We start from the raw sequence: 21,535 nt of genomic DNA on the forward strand, positions 1-21,535 counted from the left end.
AATGAAATTATACATAAAAAGCTCTTGGTACATAGCTGGCACTCAATAAATCAGTATCTATTCTTAATCTTTCTACAGCGGCATAATATCTGGGCTTACCATTTCTGTAATGACTTCTAATTTCCCCCATTTGCTGTGGCAGTCTGCTGTTAAGATCAATAGGGATGCCAAGTTTTGAATTTTTGCTGACCTTCTAATCACTTTTTCTTCTTTTGCTTTGTTTATAGACCCTATGGTTCAATGACTTTTATTAAAGTCTCATAGCATTAACAGCCAATCATATTGTTTTCTTCTTTATGCTTGGGAAATTAATTATATCAATCAGATGATGGGAAGTTACAGCAAAAATATATATTTTTCATATCTAGTTTTCATGCAATGTGTTGCAAGTAGGCTGTGGGTCTCGTCCATGAATCAGGATCCAGGCTGATGGAAGAGATTTCACTGGGACTATGCTGATCTCAAGGTAGAGAAAGGAGGAACATGGTACAACAACTCAATGGCTCTTAAGCTTCTGCTCAAACATGGCACTCAGATTTCCTTGGGGACTCTAAATCACACCATCAAGGGTAACGTCAATGGGATAGGAATATGTAGTCCTTCCACAATGAGGAGAAGCAAACGTTTAACATACTCATCACATTTCAGTGTCATTTTTGTGTATTTGACTATTTTCAGTTGTGCTGTTCATTTTTGCTATATATTCAGGGGCTGTTCTGTTGCCATCACAATATCATTGGTGCATGTGTGTTTGTGATGCTTTGTGGAAGTAGTAATATTGAGCTTATTTTAGAATTTACCTCAGGAAATATATATTTTTTTAATAAAATCACAGCTAACACAAATATTCTGAAAAATATCACTTGATTATTTTTAAATAATCAATTTAGAGATTTATTTTTAAAGCATGCTAGCCACTTTTGTTTACTGACAAACCAAAGTAACATTCCATTCAAAACCTTTCAAAAATGAGAAGGCAATTCTTCAGAAATCACATTCGTCAATAACATATATTGGATTGTAAAGTGAGTCAAAAGTACATTTGTTCCATGGTACTATCAATAGTTTATACTCTCAATTTCTATTTCCTGATAATTTCAACAATATTACACACATCAGTTCCAATGATCAATAATAGATTGCATTGTTATTTCTATTGCATTGATTGAAGAAACAGAAGGTATGATATAACATAGAGACCTGGATAAATGCAGAAATTTCTATACACTTCCTTTCTTCATATCAAAAGGGAATCAGATGGGGGTGCCTGGGTGGCTCAGTCAGTTAAGCGTCAGACTTCAGCTCAGGTCTTGATCTCATGGTCAGTGAGTTTGAGCCACACGTAGGTCTCTATGCTGATGATGCGGAGCCTGCTTGGGATTCTTCCTCTCCCTCTCTCTCTGCCCCTCGCCTACTTTCTCTCTCTCTCCCTCTCTCTCAAAATAAATAAACTTAAAAAAAAAAAAAAGAATCAGATGTTTCTGAATATTAGAGAAGTTAGCCACAAAATGATGTATTATTACGTTAACAATATATTGACGTAGATCAAATTACACCCTCTACCCTAAAATAACTTTAGTTTTTTAAATCATGCAAAACACTTGTTTGGCAACATAAAGGATTTTTCTCCATAAAGTTTTAAATGATTCCTTAATTTTATCTGAAACACAGAGGCCCTCTTGTGGCCATCTCTAGGCATTTGCACTAACAATTTCTAAAGAACAGTTTGACTTTGCAGGAAGCACAGGGCCATTCAGGTGGAGCATAGCCTGGGGCAGGTTGAATTTCTGAGGTCCTCAGTGTCTGTAAAAAATTACCAAAAAAAAGAAATCTAAAAATATATAATATATGATATGATATAATATAATACAGTGCATTTTAAATTCTTTAGCACACACAAACAAAAATACAATGGAATATAGTTTCACTCTTTAAAATGAGAGAGGAGATTAAAAACTATTAATTCACAGTGTATGATTGGTGTGCAGTCTGTTAATAGGATCAAATTTAAAGGTGTATGAGAATCAGCTTCCAGAGAAATCAGTCCATCTTTGTGATTGCGGCACAGCTCTTTTCATTGAGATTTTTAAAACTTCTATATTTGGGGGCGTCTGGGTGGCTCAGTTGGTTAAGTGTCCAACTTGTGGTTTTAGCTCAGGTCATGGTCTCATGGTTCGTGGGTTTGAGCCGGGTTTGAACCCTGTGTCAGATTCCATACTGCAGAGCCTGCTTGGGTTTCTCTCTCTCCCTCTCTCTTTACCTCTCTCTCTCTCTCTTTTCTTTCTCTCACTGTAAAAATAAATAAATAAACTTAAAATAAATAAAGCTCCCATATTTATGTTGCTCTGTTCTTATGAAGCCTGGGTCAAGTGCTCCTCCCTCCTAACTATCCCAATTCCAATTCCTTGCCTCAGCTCCCAACCCCACCCTGCTTAGTCTTGTGAACAGATAAATTGTCTCAAAATGCAACCATAAACGGAGAGAAAAAGTCTTGTATATTCAACACAGAACAGAGCCTTCTCTGTTCCTTTCCCTTTCCCTCTCCCCCCCTATGTTACTCTTGATTCTGTGCTAATCCTGAAAAATAAAAATAGAAATGGATAGTGCTTTGGACAGGAAATAAATAGTAGGCGTTGTCCTTAAACTTCCATGTCCACTAAGAATACAGATTCCTCCGTTCTGCAGCCAAAGACACTGATTTACGGGGCTGACTTGTGGTTCTGTGAAACTGGATTTTAACATCCCTTCCAAGTTTTTCTGGGGCCAGTTAGCTAGACAAAATGATTCTTTGCCCCGGCTGCAGAATCCACTGGAGAGCTTTGAAATTCTCATGCCCAGGACCCACCCCAGACCACTTCAATCAGAATTTCTCAGGATGGGTCCAGGCACCCCTCCCCCCACTGACTCTAATGTGCAGCCAATTTGAGAACTACTGGGCCACAGCACAGAAGGATGGATGTCAGACTTCAATCTGCCTCAAACTACCAGAGACGCACCTGAAGTTCCACACAGTCAGGTTTACGGACTCATTGCAGTGAGGGGGATGGCATGCCAAAGGAACAGTGGTGTCCCACAGAACAAACGCAAATTGAGTTATTTTAAGACACAGAAGTAGGGCCGGGTTGAGTGTCTGAATGGGCTCAAAGCAAAGCAGAGCGTGTGTAAAGGAACCAACATGGGCCTGCGCTGCAAAGTGGACCCCAAGTCCTGCTCCCTTGAAGACAATAATGTCAAGATAGATGTGCAGTGCTGTATCCAGACACCCTTCCTCTGAAGCTCTGCACCCTGACTGTCAGTGAGGACTGCTTTTCTGTGTCAAAGTGTGTTAGATCCTCCAGGCAAGAGAGGAATATCTCTTTCTCACTGATAGGATTCCAAACGGCAAAGTTTGTGATAGACCGTGATTTTGAAGAACAAAGTTTGTTCAGTGTGTAAAAAAGCAGCTGTCACTCAAAGAGAGGGAAGAGACACTTTACAGATGCAGTATGTCCTTGGGAGAAATATTGAATCCTGTTAATTTTGTAGCCGGCTTCCTCTTTATTATTCTAGCCTCATAAATGGCAGGGCAGTGTTTACGTTCCAAGCTAATTTTTAGTTTTTTAGAAATGGCATCTGCTCCACGGGGTTGCTTCCAGAAGGAAAATGGAACAGGAAAAGAGGGTCATAGCATGTCAGCATGTAGATGTCACCCATGCGTTAATTCAGCAAGACTTATTGAGTGCCTACTTTGTGTTGGGACCTTGGCAGCATCGGGAAACTTAACAATGAACAATACTCAGTACTTGCCCTTGAGATACTTACCTGCTGGTTGGAGAAAAACACATATAAGCAATTGCAACAGAGTATGGAAGAGCTGTAACTAGACTTTAGAATATCCATGAACAATTAACCCAGTCTTGGGTATTTAGGGAACTGGAAAAAAAATGTTACCTGAGATTATAGAAGATGGATGATTATGGGGGTGGGGCTGGAGGGGTGGAACCAGGACCAGAAAGTGGTAGTAGATGGAACAAGACTTTGAAAACAGAATTATCTGGCCTCTAATCCACTGACTGGGTATCACTCTAGCTCTTAGTTGCAGCTTCTCATCTGGGAAGTAAGGGTAACAAAACAGAGGAACGTTCACTGAGTGCCAGACAGAGTTCTAAGTAATAGGATTCCATCAACGAACAAGAGACAAGCTCTCTGCCCCTTACAGAGCATGCACTAAGGTGCAGGGTTACCAAAAATAAATAATAACCATCATTGAGATGTAAATTATTTGGTATGTTAGGTCATAAATGCAGAGTGAAGGAAGTTGGACATACCAGTAGAGAAAACCTAGGAGAAGAGGCAGGTTGAAGATTCAATGATATGACGTCCATCCAAATGCCTAGACATTACACAGGGACATTCTCATGATATTAAATCACACAAGTTATGTTTGCCTCGGTGAAAGGGGAAACCCTACACCTGCACATCACTTAGCCACGACTTTGACCTCACCCCAGTATTTCCCTTTTCTTGTGAACTATCACTATTCTAACTTTAGGGAGCCTGAATTTGTACCTTAGCAAAACTCTCATTTTATAGCATAACCCTGGGGTACAACTCAGAGGAGATTCCTCTCTGAGAATATTTCTGGGCAAGCTACCAGACAACAGTTGACAATTCTCGTAAACACTGGTACCAGTTGGAGGATTTCAAGTTGGGCCTTTTTTTTTTTTTTTTTTTTTTTTTTTTTTTTGCTTATAATGCTCTAAATTGCCCTTGGCTTATTCTGCCCCCTTTCTTTGATTCTCTGCTTCAAGCCAAAATTTGACTGAAACAGTGGTTCTCAACATGCTCCCTTAAGGTCTATAGCACTCTATTCTTGAGTTCAGTAATGGCATTTCTGTACCCTCCCAATACCCGCCCCATGACTCAAACTGTGTGGAAGGAATTTTACTTCTCACATTTACTAAGGTGAGGGAGTGCTCTGTGCATTTGGTGGACAGAGGTCAGGGATGCCAAATGGACATGAGCCAGTTCAAGTCACTTAAAAAAATATATATTCCATTCAAAATGTCAATAACACCTCCTTAACAAACACTGGGTTAGGAAAATAGAACTTTATCCACAAAATTTAGATATTTCGAAAATTGGATTATGATACCCTCAAAGTCTACTTAACTTAGTTGTTATGATGTTTCTATTTTACCTTCAAATTAGGGGCACCTGGGTGGCTGAGTTGGTTGAGCATCCAACTCTTGATTTCAGTTCGGGTTGTGATGCCAGGGTCATGGGATTGAGCCCTGTGACAGGCTCTGCACTGAGCGTGGGACCTTCTTAGGATTCTCTCTTTCTCTCCCTCTGCCCCTCTACACCATTCTCACTCTCCCTCTCTCTAAAAAATAAAAATAAAAATAAATAAATTTAAATAAAATACTTTAGAATATACAATGTGATATTGCCTATGTGTTCATTTAAGCTACATTTTTTTTTAGAAATAATCAATTGCTATAATCATGAATGAATAAGCATTTGATTAAGATAACTATGGTTAACATTGTACGTTTTGTTAAATAGAATAATAAATGTTAGAATTTTTTATTTGAAATATTTAGTGCTTAATAGTTAGCAAATTGATGGATATAATGGGCTTTCCTTAATGAAATTGATGTTATTCAAGATAAGTTAAGATTGGTCTGAATTATAAAATTTTATAATTTTATAAAATTATGAAAATAATTTTATACCACAGAGGGGTAAGAATGTTAATAATAATTAATAATTATTATTAACATTAATAATTATTTATTATTAATTGCTAAATAAATGGTCCTGTTTTGCAGCCACTACTCTGAAGGATTCCTGATGTTCTTGGGTAGCTAAATTGTGGCAAAGTAGCTCTAATTATAACTCAATATTTATGCATCACCAATTTGTGTTTGATCAATTTGCAGTATTATCCTAAACTGTCAGTCTCTTAAACAAGAATAAGAGAACATTTAACTAATTGAGCTGTGACAAATATCAATGAAGTCAACATCACACTTCCCTCCCACCTCCTGCTCTTTTCCCCATCCCTGTTCTTAAAATTCATGTCTATTTTGGGGTGCCTGGGTGGCGCAGTCGGTTAAGCATCTGACTTCAGCCAGGTCACGATCTCGCGGTCGGTGAGTTCGAGCCCCGCGTCAGGCTCTGGGCTGATGGCTCAGAGCCTGGAGCCTGTTTCCGATTCTGTGTCTCCCTCTCTCTGCCCCTCCCCCATTCATGCTCTGTCTCTCTCTGTCCCAAAAATAAATAAACGTTAAAAAAAAAATTTAAAAACTCATGTCTATTTGTGTTAGATATGAATTAGAAATTTTGTTTCGCAAAATAAGAAATAAGACAATGGAGAAATAGATACGTCCATTCCCTTCCTTTCTTCTCTGTAGGTTGGTAGCAACATGGTATGGTGGGAGCCAAGCCAACATTCTACATTTGAATCCTGGCTATGTCACTCATTTGTGACATTAAGCAAGGTACTCACTCTTTCAAAACTCCAGTTTCCTCTCATAAATTGAGGACAATGTGCCTACCCCACAGAGCAGTGAGAGGATTCAATAATTCAGTGCTTATAAAGGGCTAAGCATAAAAAGCCTGGTTCATTCTAGGCGATAAAGTAGATGTTGATCTCATTTATTTTCCCTTTTTGTATGCAGAAAACATAACCCTAGAGAACTGGCTCCTACTCTCTTTTGTGCTTGTACCATTTAACAGACTGCTAGACCCAGAGTTCGTGTTCAATATATACCTATTGAATTTAACATTATTTTCATAGGAATTTGGCTATAGTTTGACACTAGAAACTGACATTTTGGAATCTGTCCAGATGTCTGCTGTATTATTTCTCTTTCTGATGCTTTTTAAAAGAGCAATGTCAATGGTATATGTCTCTTAATTAGTAAAGGAATTACTGTAAAGATTTAAGCCAATGTCTTTTTTTTTTTTTCAATAGAGCAATTGAAGACAGTCCAGGCTTACCCAGGATGTAGAGTTTCATGTTATGTGCCTCAAGTTAATTCATTTTTATGTATTCTTAAAAGTACCATTTTCCTAAGAATCTTCATGACCTAGTGATTATAAGATGGCAATTTGGCAATGTGTATCAAGAGCCTTAAAAATGCTTTCAGTAAGTAATCTCTTTTTTTATTTAAATTTTTAAAGTTTATGTGTTTATTTTGCGAGAGAGAGAGAGAGAGAGAGCACACGAGGCACGTGCTACACCCAGACTGATTCCTTTGATAACCTAGGTGAGAGGCCACACCCAAGACGTGACCCATTTTTTCTATATATACTTTTATATTATTTGACTATTGCAATAATGTATGCTATTTTTTTTTTTTTTTAATTCTGGAAAGGTCAGAGAGTGTGTGGGGGTGAAGGGATGGGTGCCTGTGAGGGTAGGTACATGAAGCATGTGAATGAATTCATGCGTGAGAAGAAAGTGTGTGCGTGATGGTGTATGCATGCATGTGAGGATGTACACGCGGAGGTAAAACTGTGTGGGGATTTGCGAGATGTGCGTGGGAGGGTGTGCGTATGCGTGGGGGTGCCTGGGGGGCAGGGTACGAGGACACGGTGGGGTGAGAAGATGTGTGTAAGTAAGGAGATGGGTGAGTGTGCAGCATGTGTGGGGATTTATAGATAGTGTGTGGGTGCCTGTGAGCACATAGGTGAGTGTGTTTATAGATATCTATACACGGAGAAATAGAAATATTTCCTTCCAGGAGCAAAAGAAAAACTGGGAGAAAATACTCCAAAATGTTCAGAATAGTATTCTCTAGTGTTGGAACAAGAATCCTGGCTATGTCACTCACTTACGACTGAGGCAAGGAACTCAATCTTCTGAATCTCCTTTCCTTTCTTGTAAATTGCGGGGAGCGTACCTACCTCACAGAGCAGTTGGGAGGACTAAACAAGTCAGTGCTTGTAAAGGACTAAGCATAAAGCATTACAGGCGAATAAACTTCACTTTTCTCTTACTCTGTAGTTCGAAAAACTGGATATTCCAATCTGTTTTCTTCATTCCAAGGACACCTGGAAAATATTGTACCTTTCCGGAAACATGTAAAAATAGTACAACATTGACTAAGTGTTTCTTAACAGGAATATATTTGAAAATTGGAATCCTCTTTTTCAATGGGAATCTAACTCCTTGGTTAATTTGGAGAAGGAAATCTGGTCTTTGAAATTCAGAGCCCTATAAGTGTTTAACTTTTCGTGTGATTTCATTAAATCTTCTGGTATTTAATAATCAAAGCTAATCACTACTGATGCTGACAAGCCCAGGCCGTGATGCTTTTGTATGAATGAAATGGTAATACTCATGTCATACCCCATTCATATCACATTGTTTTAGCTAAAGCTAAAGCCTCAGGTTTCCCAAAGTCTCAAAGCTTATGCACTAGACATCAACAGGGTTCATCAATGATGGAGGGGCTTTGGTAATTGTTATTTTTTTTTCTTTTACTTTTGTGGTTTTTTACAGCCTTTTTTTAAATGATGAGTCTTACTTAAGGGCTTACTTAATAAGATTTCCATGAAAACTGGGGCGCCTGGGTGGCTCAGTCAGTTGAGCGTCCAGCTTCGGCTCAGGTCATGATCTCACAGTTTGTGAGTTCGAGCCCCGCGACGGGCTCTGTGCCGACAGTTCAGAGCCTGGAGCTTGTTTCTGATTCTGTGTCTCCCTCTCTCTCTGCTCCTTCCCCCGCTCGTGCTCTCTCTGTCTCTCTCTCACAAAAAAAATAAACATTAAAAAATTAAAAAAAAAGATTTCCATGAAAACTGATTTAAGAGTAGATTGTTTTCCAAAAGTAAAAAGGCCCTGAATTCTTCCAGTGATACTTCATGTTCTGTGCACTGCCTCATTTCACTACTAATAAAACACGAGATTTTCCCTATTTCAAGATACCTTTTTAAGAAAAGAAAAGTTGGTGGCAGCGGATGGTGGATGTTATTCTATTTTTAATTTATTCCAAGCTTCTCTGTTTTCTTACTGATTTGCTATCATCAGCATCAGGTCGCTGCAACCCAGTTTATTTTGTATTGTTAGCTGCAGGCTCTACAGCATGTGCATAATGTGAATTTGTTGCTTGGAGTCTGGCACAACTAGTTTACTTTTATGTAGATAACGATAAAAAGGGGGGTTCTGTATAGCCTATCTTTCCTTTCCACTTAGAAAACGACCTCAACTGTTAACATGTAAACAGAGCAAACTCTATCACAAATGCTATTAAATTTGGCTGAACTCAAGACAATAATTCTTGCAGAATGTATATCTCTGAACCACAGAGGAGCCCTCAAACCCAAGAACGCCTTTTATGATCTGCTTCATGCTTTTCCACCTGTCTCAAATAGCACATCTATCAAAAAGACGCCCTTCAAACAACTTTACTTGGAAACCGCCAGTAAAATGTTGGCAGAAAAAGCCTTAAAACCTACCATGACCCCTCTCTAGGGCAAAAGAAAGAGTGACCCGGCTTTACTAGGTTGTATCAAACCAGTGCTGTGGCTCAGGGAACACCTGTTATCCCACTTGAATCTGAGCTCTTCGGAAAGATCATTCCTGCCGATCTTGCGGAGATGACGAGCCAGCAGGCGAAGTTTATCGGTGGAATTTGGGAGTGATTTTTTCCAGAAGCAAAGAAGTTCATGGATCTGTTCTGTGAGGTCACCAGGGGTCTTCAGTTTGATGAGCTGGACTGTGCTGTGGCGAAGAGGGAGGGAGGAGGAGAGGCGGGTAGCATTTTCTTCAGAGAGTTCCTCTGCCAGCCAGTACAGCAAGTTATCCCATAGGGCTTCTGTCAGACACACAGGGACACGCAGGGTTAGGACACTTTCTCGGGCCAGGCGCTTATCTAACTGTCCACACCTGTGCATGGGAAGTCTAAGGGCTCTCTGCTTTGGCCTCTGAACAGTGGAAAGATTTGGAAACTCCCCGGCCCACTGTTGAAAGCCTTTGGATCCCTGCCATTTCGGGGGTCTTCTCCCCGAGGGAATCACCTATTGCAGGGGGACTAGAAATGCTCCTCAGGTTTTAACTCCCCTGAGATCCAGGAGGGCTTGTTGAGATGGATTTTAGGCACTGCCCCAGAGACTCTTATGAAGTAAAACTAGGGTAGGGGTAAAATTTGGCATTTTTAACAAGTTCCCAGGTGATGCTGGCACTGGGGTCCCCAACCATACTTTGAGTAAGTAGCACCATGGTAAAGGATACTTCTAGGTTCAAAACTATTTTTCTTAATTAGTACCAATCTGATACATAACTTATACCAGCAGAGGAGCGCTTGGGAGGTTCAGACAGTTAAGTGTCTGACTCTTGATTTGGGCTCAGGTCATGATCTCACAGTTTGGGAGATCGAGCCGGGTATTGGGCTCTGCTCTGACAAAGCCTGCTTGGGATTCTCTCTCCCCCTCTCTTTCTCTGCCCCTCCTCTACTCACACTCTAAATAAATAAGCAAACAAACTTAAAAAAAAATTATACCCGCTACACAGTCCTCTCATCACCACCCAACTATACACACACACAAACTCCCCAAGATTCAACCCAAAAAGCAGTTCTGTGGAAGGTCCTTTATGCCAACATTTCCCCTGACCTTTGAACTATTTGGAACCACAAACATCTCCTCTGAATACATCCTGGAAGATGGTTAGGTCTACCACCTAAACTCATGATTCCATTTTTCTATTGTTTGGTTGTTATCTTTTTTTTTTCCATTGTGTTACTCCCAGTTATCACTCCCAGTGAAACCCCTAAGTCCTCCTATCTTCCTGCCTCTGTGCCCCAGCCCAAGCCCGTACCACTATCCCAACTCTTGTCTGGTCTGATGTCAGTAAGCATTCTGCATGTGTACCTTTCACTCAACGATTCCTTTGTGAGTAGATACCTACTCACATACACTGCACTTAACACACTATGAATCATGCCACTTTGGTGTGAAAACTACTCAGGAAACAGAGCCAACACATCCTCGCTCTCCATTGTCACTTTCGAACCAACATTCTGCTTCCCTCATGCAATATACTCAGGCTACATGGGTAGGCCTTCCTCTCCCCGTCTGCTAAAACTCTGCGGAATCCTTTCTTTCTGGTCTTCCTAGTGTTCTCCTAATTACATCTCACAGCAAATGATTCTCAGTCTGCACCTTCTCTGATTTCCAGAAAGCATTTCACTCCTTCCCCCGGGTTCCGTGGCCTGCCCTCGTTCTCCGCACCTCTCTTTCCCTTTCGTTGACTCTCTTCCTCCTGATTCTGCTGAATTACTACTTCCTCTATCTGGCCTTTTCTTTTTCTGTCCTCTCCCCTGAATGAATTCATCAACATTCACTTTCATAACCATTTCCTCTAATGTGAAATATCCCAGCCCTGGTATATCTTCACCCTTGGCTTTGTTTCCCTAAACCCTGGGACGATTCATCTCCTAATTATCTTTACCAGTATATATCACAGCCAACCCAAGCTCCGTATTTCTAAAGTCACAATCAGCTTTGGGCTTTTTCTGTCTGCACCTGATCCTTCTTCACTCTGTGCACTTGTTAGTGAATATGACCACTCAGCTGAGTAAGCTGAAACATGTAACGTTATTCAAATTTCTCAATGCCTATTTCTTAACCCCCCACACCCATGTCCTAACTCTAAATATAGCTCAGATATTTCCCCTCCTGACCAGCCTTACTGACAATCTCGGTCATGTCCCACCTCTCTTTTTCTGGAGTATTGCAGGCACCAGGAGTCTAAATCCCTGCTACCAGTGCTGACCCACCTTAGTCCTCCATCAACTCCTAGACGGTTGCAAAGTCTAATCTGATTTTACCCATTTCTTGTTAATACGTGTCACGTAGCTTCCTCCTATTGCTTGAACTTCCTAACTTGGCATTTAAAACTTCTAGTTTTAGCCTGCTATAACCTCATCTACCACCATCCTTCCCGCAGCAGCTTGGTTTTGAGAGATGGCGCACTGTCACAATCTAGGACTTCCTAGTACACATAGGAAAGATAATAGCCTTGTGGTCTCTGGCGGTTGTTGACAATAGTAGAGGAAACGCTTTTCTGTGGGCATCAAACTCTTCAAACATTAACAACACTACTAAACTTGCCAGGCTTTCATCTACCACTGTTGCTTTTTCAGATTTGTTGTTGGGTTTTCTTGGTTTTGGCTTTGGTACGTTTACTTTTGTTTTTGCCACATCATCTGCTCTTTCTTTGAAAACGGTTTTTATTGCCTCTGAGATGGTGCATAACACTAAGGTGTATGCCCATCCTCACTTTTAAAGTAATTCAGCAAGGCCTGCACATTTTCTGTACAAATTCACAAAGGTGACCCCTGAATGGAATGCTATGCCATCAGCCGTGGGCCTGACACACAGTAGTTGAAAGATACTCAAGTTTTGAAGGCCAATAAAGTATTGCCTTAGTGACCATTAACATTATAAAATGAATTGTTTCAAAGCCTAAAGCAGAATAAAAATGTTAAATTCTACCCTGAAGCCTTTATCACTGTTATGTAACCGAATGATGCATAACCATGATCAACTACTAGATGTTTCTTTCCCTTTTGTGGTTTCATACCAATATACCTCTCTTTAAAATCTACTGGCCTTGGGGCTCCTGGGTGGCTCAGTTGGTTAAGTGTCCAACTTCAGCTCAGGTCATGATCTCACGGTTGGTGAGTCCGAGCCCCATGTCGGGCTCTGTGCTGACAGCTCGGGGCCTGGAGCCTGCTTCGGATTGTGTCTCCTCTCTATGCCCCTCCCCAACTTGTGCTCTGTCTCTCTATGTCTCTCAAAAATAAATAAATGTAAAAAAAAATTAAAATCTACTGGCCTCAAATGTAGCATTGAAGTGACCACATCTTAACTCACAATTTAATAGAAAACATTTCAGAACAAACTGTAGTTATTTACCAAACTAAGCAATTACTAGGTATCTTTGTAAAATAATACTTAGCAGGTTCATATTTCTTGTAGATTTTAACCATTTTAATTACATTCACATTTGAGAATGTTTTGTGCACATGGTTTATGTGCACATGACTTCCAAAGGAAAACTCATTTATTTGTTGTTTATGATTGTTTGTGCAAAGTCACTCCTTCTATCCTTTTGTATACAATGATTCATATACATATAAAATATAAGAGGAAAAATAGCACCACTGTAATGAGGACAAAGCAAATATTTCTTACCTACAGGATCTGTAGAAATTCTTTTGGTACTCTGTGGACGGCTGATTAATTTTTTATGCTATTGGAGGAAAGGAACACAGAATAAGCAGAAGAAACCATTAATTTGTGAACAAGCTACAAGTAAAAATCCATCTGACTCTCACCTCTATTTGAAAGGAGTACTGAACTGCACACTTTGCAAAAATAGGTTCTGTATTTAGGCATGCATGCTCAGAATTGCTTTCCAATGATAAAGCAAAATATATTAACCCAGATCTTTCAGCAAATTTAAAACTACGTATTTAAATATTATTATAGCAGTCACATTAACTCTGAATAAATATTTTCCAGTTTCAAATTTGAAGCTGTTAAAAAACAAAATTATAATATAATATAATATAATATAATATAATATAATATAATATGATATAATGAAATAAAATTCGAAACTCTTAAAAGCAGCAAACATAAAGCAAGCTACCTCTGTGCAACAAATGCAGTATTTTGTAAAAGCCCTTATGGGGAAGGCACCTTGCCCCAGCACTCAGCACAGGGCCCGAGTACTCAAACAGTAATTTTTGTAAATGAATGAGTGAATCAATGTGCATACATGATGCTAAAAATAATCATGTTTTTGAGCAGATATTATTCTAAAACCAATATTTTTTTCAAGAATATTCAAATATATAATCATTACTTTTCTCCACTGTCTGCAGAACGGTTTGTTCTCCGTTAACAGGAGATCATGGAAATAGCACAGGAGATAAAGTAACAACGCCTGGGTTTGGAAAATTTCTCAGTGCTCTGGACAATTTATTTGCCTCTCCTATCTCAGCTCTGAAAGGTGATTTATTAAAAAAAAAAAAAATCTCAAATACCTGTCTACAAATGTTCAGAGCAGCTTTATTTGTGTCAGTCCCGAACTGGAAACACCTAAAAGTTTCTGCAGTAGTGAACGGTCAAACGGACTAAGGCCCATCCACACTACGGGATGCTATTCCATAATAAAAGGGACAGAGCATTGATACAGGCAACAGCTTTCACGGACCACAGGGAATTATGCTGAGTGAAAAACTCCAGTCTTAAAAGGTCACATATTCTATGATTCCATCTGTATGAAATTTTTGAAATTACAGAATTACAGAAATGTAGGATAGATTAGCAATTGCCAGGAGTTACAGATGGTGGAAGACAACCATAAAGGGGGTTGCACAAAAGAGATCTTTGTGGTGAGAAAATAGTTCCGTGTCTTGAATGCAGTGGTTACACAACCTACACATGTGATAAAATGTGTCTAGAACAGTGTCTAGAACTGTACACACACACTGGATCAATGTGAACTTCTGGGTTTTGACATTGTGCTATAGTTATGTAAAATGTAACCACCGAGGAAAACCAGACTTCTCTGTACTGTATTCTCCAACTTCCTATGGATCCATAATTTTTGCAATAAAAACCTTTTTTCCAAGGAGCAAGTTTAACTACCTTTTAATTATTTGGAACATACAGATAATACTGAAGGAAAAAATACCTTCTACAAATAGTTTTCCAAGTTTCATGTAGGTTTTTAGAAGGCGGTCTGTAAAACCTGACATAGATTTACATACAGGCACAAGCATTCGTGACAGAAACTGCTACCGTAGTGATTTACAATGGAACCAAGTTTTGCATGCGTTCACTGTAAAGAATATTTCAGGGGCGCCTGGGTGGCTTAGTTGGTTAAGTGTCCGACTTCAGCTCAGGTCATGATCTCACTATCCGTGAGTTCGAGCCCCATGTCAGGCTCTGTGCTGACAGCTTGGAGCCTGGAGCCTGCCTCAGACTCTGTGTCTCCCTCTCTCTCTGCCCCTCCCCTGCTCATGCTCTCTCTCTGTTTCTCAAAAATAAATAAATGTAAAAAAAAAATTTTTTTAAAAAGAATATTTCAGTGATCCTACCTAAGGTACTGGTATGAACAATGAAGTTGTTGATAAGCTGGTATTTCTCATTGATGCCGTCCAAATAACACACGTATAAAAGCATACACACTAATAGGTTAAAGAATTTCAGAAAATTAAGACCTGTAATCAAAGTTAATTTTTTTTTAATTTTTTTTCAACGTTTATTTATTTTTGGGACAGAGAGAGACAGAGCATGAATGGGGGAGGGGCAGAGAGAGAGGGAGACACAGAATGGGAAACAGGCTCCAGGCTCTGAGCCATCAGCCCAGAGCCTGACGCGGGGCTCGAACTCACGGACCGCGAGATCGTGACCTGGCTGAAGTCGGACGCTTAACCGACTGCGCCACCCAGGCGCCCCCAAAGTTAATTTTTAATGATGATGTATTCATACAATATTTAATGCCACCAATTTTTATTGTGAAAATGTCATTAGCTATAAATGCCTCACTCCTGTAAGAACGCGCTCAAGGCAAATGGCCTCTACCATTTAATGTAAGAGTTGAAATTTTTCTCACATTTGAATATTTTCCTCTCTAAACTACTGAATTGCCAAGTGCCTGGTCAAAGGCAATCCTCATATATCTTCAAAATAAAAACTTTTTTTAAAGCGCTTACTTCACAGCAATGATACAAGGGTAATCTAAGTGTGTTATGCTAACACATAGCACACTGGTTCACAGGAAGATTTCAGTACAAGTGGATTAAATGTGAATGTCACATTTTGTGAGTATTCTTGTCATATACATCATATAAACATGTATATGAATTTTCCTTTAAGAAGTTTTTTTTTAATTTTTTTTTCAACGTTTATTTATTTTTGAGACAGAGAGAGACAGAGCATGAACAGGGGAGGGGCAGAGAGAGAGGGAGACACAGAATCCGAAACAGGCTGCAGCCTCTGAGTGGTCAGCACAGAGCCCGACGCGGGGCTCGAACTCACGGCCGTGAGATCATGACCTGAGCCGAAGTCAGACGCTCAACCGACCAAGCCACCCAGGCGCCCCTCCTTTAAGAAGTTTTAATGGGAGGGGTGCCTGAGTGGTTCAGTCAGTTAAGGGTCCAACTTTGGCTCAGGTCATGGTTCATGTGTTGGAGCCCCATGTCGGACTCTGTGCTGACAGCTCGGGGCCTGGAGCCTGTTTCATGTTTGGTGTCTCTGTCTCTGACCTCCCTGCTTGCACCCTCCCCCCCAAAAAAAATAAACATTAAAAAAAATTTAAGTTTTAATGGGAGGAAATTAGGAAATAACATAAGAACAGCAAAAGTTCAAGTATATTAATACTACAGAATTGCAAAATAAGCAGACATAACTTGTGAAACATCAACTATATGCTTAAACCTCTCAAAAAAAATGAGAAATAGCAACTTAAATAGTGAAACAGATTCTATCTTTCCCATCAAAAGGCATATGGCCTGCATTGAGTCTGGGAAAAGAGATACTGTTTTTTCTTTGTATAAATAATGACCTCCTACCCCTGTCCTTCTTTCTTCAGAAATGTTTCACAGCATCTTGATGCACTGAGAGTGATTCTAGTGTTTAAATATATGTATTTTCCCATACGTGAAAATTCAAGCCAAATCCTTCTTTTGGGGCTCAACCTTAGAAAGAGTGGATTGTAGCAGCATGGAAATCTCGGGCTCTTGGACACTTGAAGGCACTGTGCTGGGTCTCCCACTTGGCCCCTTCATCAGGGATTTTTAGTGTTCCCTTCTCTTTCCCTCCATTTCCCTTCCTTTTTTTTTTTCTTTTGTTTGCATGATTTTTGTCTCTGCACTATTTTTGCCTTGCTCGCCATCTTTCAAATCTCACTGGTGCTCAAGGTCAAGTCCCGGCTGAAAGGGGAGTCTCTGCTTGTCCCACGTAGTGTTCCCTCCCACAGATCCCCAGTATCTACGTGTGGATCCCTGGATGCCTTCCTTGGTGGCAGTGACTCTAATTTTTTTCCTACTTTTCTCTCTTCCCTGTTCCAATCCACAGGTGTCATTCTGTTGCATTTTCTCAGGTTTTACTATTTGCTAAAGGAAGGGTTGCTATATATGTTAATATTGTGTATTTTATTTTGCTGAATGCAATTTCTTAAATGCCATCTTCAACTTGTCACTGCTCAGGAAGATGGTTGGCACAATCTAAACCTGTCTCCCAAGCTCTCCCTAGTACACATCTACCTTGTAAAAGGGTGTAGTCGGGTGTGGGTAGCAGTTTTCCCTTCCCTATGAACCTCTCAAAGCCATCAATGTAAAATTATTAGTAACTCAAATATATACAGATGTGTCTTATTTATACTGCTAGGTGAAGCACAGGCCTCATGAAATTAAAAGTGGTTAAAAATTTTTTGGAACCAAAGAAAAGTATTCACACCTGAAATGGGTGTTAGGTCTAGTTTTATAGGCCACTGTTGTTAAGACTCAGTTGCTGGCTATTCTTTCCATGTTGCCTAAATATAACCCTGGTACTAACTCTTGAAACTAAGCATACCATTTATGTATTTGTTTGTTTATTATTTTACCCCACATTATTTCCCATAGCACCTTCAAAAGTTTCCCTTCATTGTGCTTTTCACCACTCCAAGAACTTGCCGTGATCAGTCTGGGCTCTATTTGTTAGATTGTAATGTCTTTGGGAACCAATCAGGTATCTTGTTCCTATATTAATTCTTCACAGTGCTGTAAATGGTATTGCATGCATGGGGTAGTATAAACTGTTTATGTGATGATATCTTCTCTTGACTTGAATGATCTCCTACAAATCCTACCATATTTTTAAGGCACCAAATGCCACCTATTTTATCAGCTACTCTAGTGCCTGGTCTCTTATTGGAGAATTTATACACTATTACTTTACTCAATTTATCTTTTAACTTAATATTAAATTAAGTTGATAATTGATAAATTACTCTATTTATCTTTTAACTTAATATTATCCTGTGGTGTTGTTAATGCCATTCATAAATGCCTGTTTTCCCTCCCCCAATGAGGCTTTCAATACTTTATTGTATCCTTTTTCTTTTTCAAGCAAATGAATAGTTTTATTAACAGGGCAACAGTTTTTTCCCCTCATGGTAGGGTTTCGACCCCAAAAAGCTGTCATCTGCTCCATAAATTAACTTATGGCTGGACTACTTATGGAACCTTGAAGATACCTATTCCCTCTCCATTGTAGGGTCCAATGTAGACAGTCCTCATTTTTTCCCCCAACCCTTCAAGGGCCTTTATAAATACTTCTTTCATTTGATGCCCAGAATCCCCAAAAATGCACCAGGGTATTCCATCAACTTGTAGAGAATACCAAGACCTTATGTTCTATTCCAGTCTCTATCTCAAAGAAAGCTGAGTCAGGCTATCCAAACAAACTGACCAAACAGTTACCTCGGTTAGTGAGTCACATGAAACTAAAATTTTGGACAAAACACGTCTCTCCTTCTTTGGCCTCACACAGAATTTTAAGTCTCAATATATCGATAATACTATCTTCTGCTCCTTCGTCTGAGCCATCCATCCTAGCCATATCAGCCCCATTCACACCCCCCAGCTGAAGTCTGGTCCCTTGTTCAGCTTTTTTAGCAGTCGTTTAATGGAGTTGGCTTCTAGAAATAATGTAGCTCCTTCAGCACCTCCAGAGCTGGAGAAATCCAGTTCTAAGTATCATGTGTTACACACAGACCCAAAATTCCAGGAAGCTATTCAGTCATACGAGAAAGAGCAAAGCACCTCAACACAAACTAGGTTGATCAATACCTCACTGCCATCTTTAGAATCTCCTCAGCCTTATTTTTGGCCTTTGCATCGTTTAGTCACTCAATCCTCAACTCCATCATTTGGATTCTAAAGATGATTTAGAGTGCTTTCCTCTGAGGCCTTCAGTTGGGTTTTTATTCGGATGAGTAGACTGCCCATTTTCCACAACTAACTCTGCACATAAGCTCTCCACTGCACTCTAGTGCAAGATGTAATACGCTCTTGCATCTCGCTGATGACTGGAAGCAGAAATTGCTTGGCATCTTCCTTAGACTCCAGCACATCCACTCTCTCTGGTTCTGAGAGTTTGATGATGACCAATGGTTGCATTTTTCTTGCTACTCAAGAACTATAGTATCAATGTGAGTAGAGAAGCGTCAACAAAATGGAGACTTTGCTGTCAATCCAAGCTCTGCATGTTGGGGCCTCTTTCAATACATGACTTGTGCCTCTGTTTAAATACATTTTTAGACCCTTGATGGAGGTGCTTCTTCCCAGGGTCAGAAACTACTATGTCAGAAAACCAAAACTGAGATAATTTTTGTGTCCCTATAAATGTTCTGCTTGACTGGAAATGCACTATATCCAGCTAGCCAATCCCCAAAGATCAAGCCAACTCTGGGCCTCTTACCTTAAACAAGATTGACCCCATGGCTCCAGCCAATCAGATATTTTCCATTTGTTTCTCCTTGTTTTTTTATTCATCCTATAAAAGCTTCTTGCCTTCCACCCCATTTTGTAGTTCTCTGAGACTGTCTACTTCATGAAGTACTAAATAAGGTTTATATCACCTCAATTGTCTTCTTCAATCATTTTTAACACCTCTTCATGGACGCCCTGCTCATAGAAACTATTATATACTTTTCTGTATCCTCTTTTATATCAATTCTCATATTTACCAAATGGTTGCCACACTATGCCCTCAATAAATACATGATAACCATGAAGACGCTTTGCGGACAATCCATGAGGATTATTATCATCCTAAACGTAAGGTCTGCAGTTTCAGCTGGGACCAGGGCTGCTCCGCCACGTTTTTATGTATCCCTGAAGATTTATCCCGTGTTCCCTACAGAGGATACTTCAAACTTTTACCAGTCTTTGCAAGACCTCTACTTCTCCCCTAATTTCCACTCTCTCAGCTAGGAGATTTATCTTCTCACTGAGAAAATAAAGCAATAGTTCTCAAACCTTAGTGTTCATGAAAATTACTCTGAAGAAAAAGGCAAAAAGAAGTAAGTATACAGCTTGATTCAGTTTGTCTCAGATAAGGCCATATTTGTAACAAGTGAACTGGGTGTTTCTGACACTAAAGTATGGTGGCTGCACTTAGAAAAACACTATCAAGTAGGACCTACATCACTTATCAACTTGTCCCCCAAATATATCCTAATGGATTCCCAGAAGAATGAAAGAACTACCTTTATCCAAAAAGTGATGAAGATTTCTCATATCGTATCAGGACCAAAGTGAAATTCTGATTGTTTCTTACCTACAGAACACTATAAGAAGACAGCAATAATAATAATTTCTAATTCATAAATTACCTTGCAGGTCTCACACAGATGACTTAGCTCTGGTGCCCATCTCCTCATCCAGAAACTCTAGCTTCTGACACAGGCCACTCTAAGTATTTCTGGCAGTCCCATAGGCTTTACTCTCTTGGTAGCTACTCTCTTGGTCCTAGTAACCCCACAATGTCAGGCAATGTAGCCCATGCATGTTCCTCTTATAGGCATAACTGTTTCCCTTCCTGGGCCTACCATGTAGTGTGCCATGATGGCTTCTACCCATATTGCACTTGTGCTCCAGAGGTATCATATGGACACATTGTTGGACATCAGTGGCGACCACGGGTTTTTTCTACTGCTATCCTGCCATTGTTCTGCCGGATCCCAACTTGCTCCATATGCAGCTCATGGTTTTCCCTAGTTTTCTCCTAAGCAAAGCAATTCTCCACTAGTGGCCACCCTGACCCCTCCTGGTACGTACGTTGTGTGGTAAAATGTGATAGGATGAAGAAAGTGGTTCCCTACCCATCGTGTTACATGACAGTAGAGTGATGTTGATTGTGCCCTGATGTGTCACAGAGGTCAGTGAAATAGGTCTTCTGTTTTTAAATTAAAACCTTTCCCTTTAGGACACACTCTTGAATCCAAGGGGCTGAACTGAGAAAGAGATTTCACTAATAGCTACAGCACTCTATTCTGATAACATCTGATGCTTTAAATATATATCAATATGCTATGTATTTAGCATACAGTATCTAACATATATTTATATGTATTTAATAAAATATATTTGTATAATTAATATACAGTTGACCCTTGAACAATGCAGGTTTGAATTGCATGGGTCCATTTGTACATGGACTTTTTCGATAAATATAGCACAGCATAGTAAATGTATTTTCTCTTCAGAAAATGTATTTTCTCTTCAGAAAATGTATTTTCTTAATAACATTTGCCTTTCCCTAGCTCTCTTTATTGTAAGAATACAGTATGTAATATATATTGCATACAAAATATGTGTTAATCTACTGTTTATATTATCAGTAAGGCTTCTGATCAACAGTGGGCTATTAGTAGTTAAGTTTGGGGCACCTAGGTGGCACAGTTGGTTAAGCATCTGATTCTTGATTTTGGCTCAAGTCATGATCTCAAAGTTCTGTGGGATCAAGCTCCATGTTGGGC

At 39.7% G+C, this 21,535-nt stretch overlaps 1 protein-coding gene across 2 annotated transcripts in view; it reads right to left on the bottom strand.

Annotated features, from left to right (window-relative positions):
* Positions 1–991: 991 nt before the first annotated feature.
* The window catches only part of DTHD1 (death domain containing 1), a 73,405-nt gene continuing 52,861 nt past the window's right edge, over positions 992–21,535 (bottom strand). The window contains exons 9-11 of one of the 2 annotated variants that reach the window (XM_003985470.4): positions 13,189–13,246; positions 9,448–9,806; positions 992–1,803 (exon numbers count right to left, since the gene is read on the bottom strand). In XM_003985470.4, coding sequence (XP_003985519.3) covers positions 9,460–9,806; positions 13,189–13,246 — 405 coding nt within the window. In that variant the 3' untranslated portion in view covers positions 992–1,803; positions 9,448–9,459. Of the gene's footprint in view, positions 1,804–8,953; positions 9,807–13,188; positions 13,247–21,535 lie in introns of those variants that run through there. The other variant, XM_019829658.2, reaches the window with a different exon arrangement.

This window comes from Felis catus, chromosome B1, assembly GCF_018350175.1.
Source record: "Felis catus isolate Fca126 chromosome B1, F.catus_Fca126_mat1.0, whole genome shotgun sequence".
NCBI lineage: Eukaryota > Metazoa > Chordata > Mammalia > Carnivora > Felidae > Felis > Felis catus.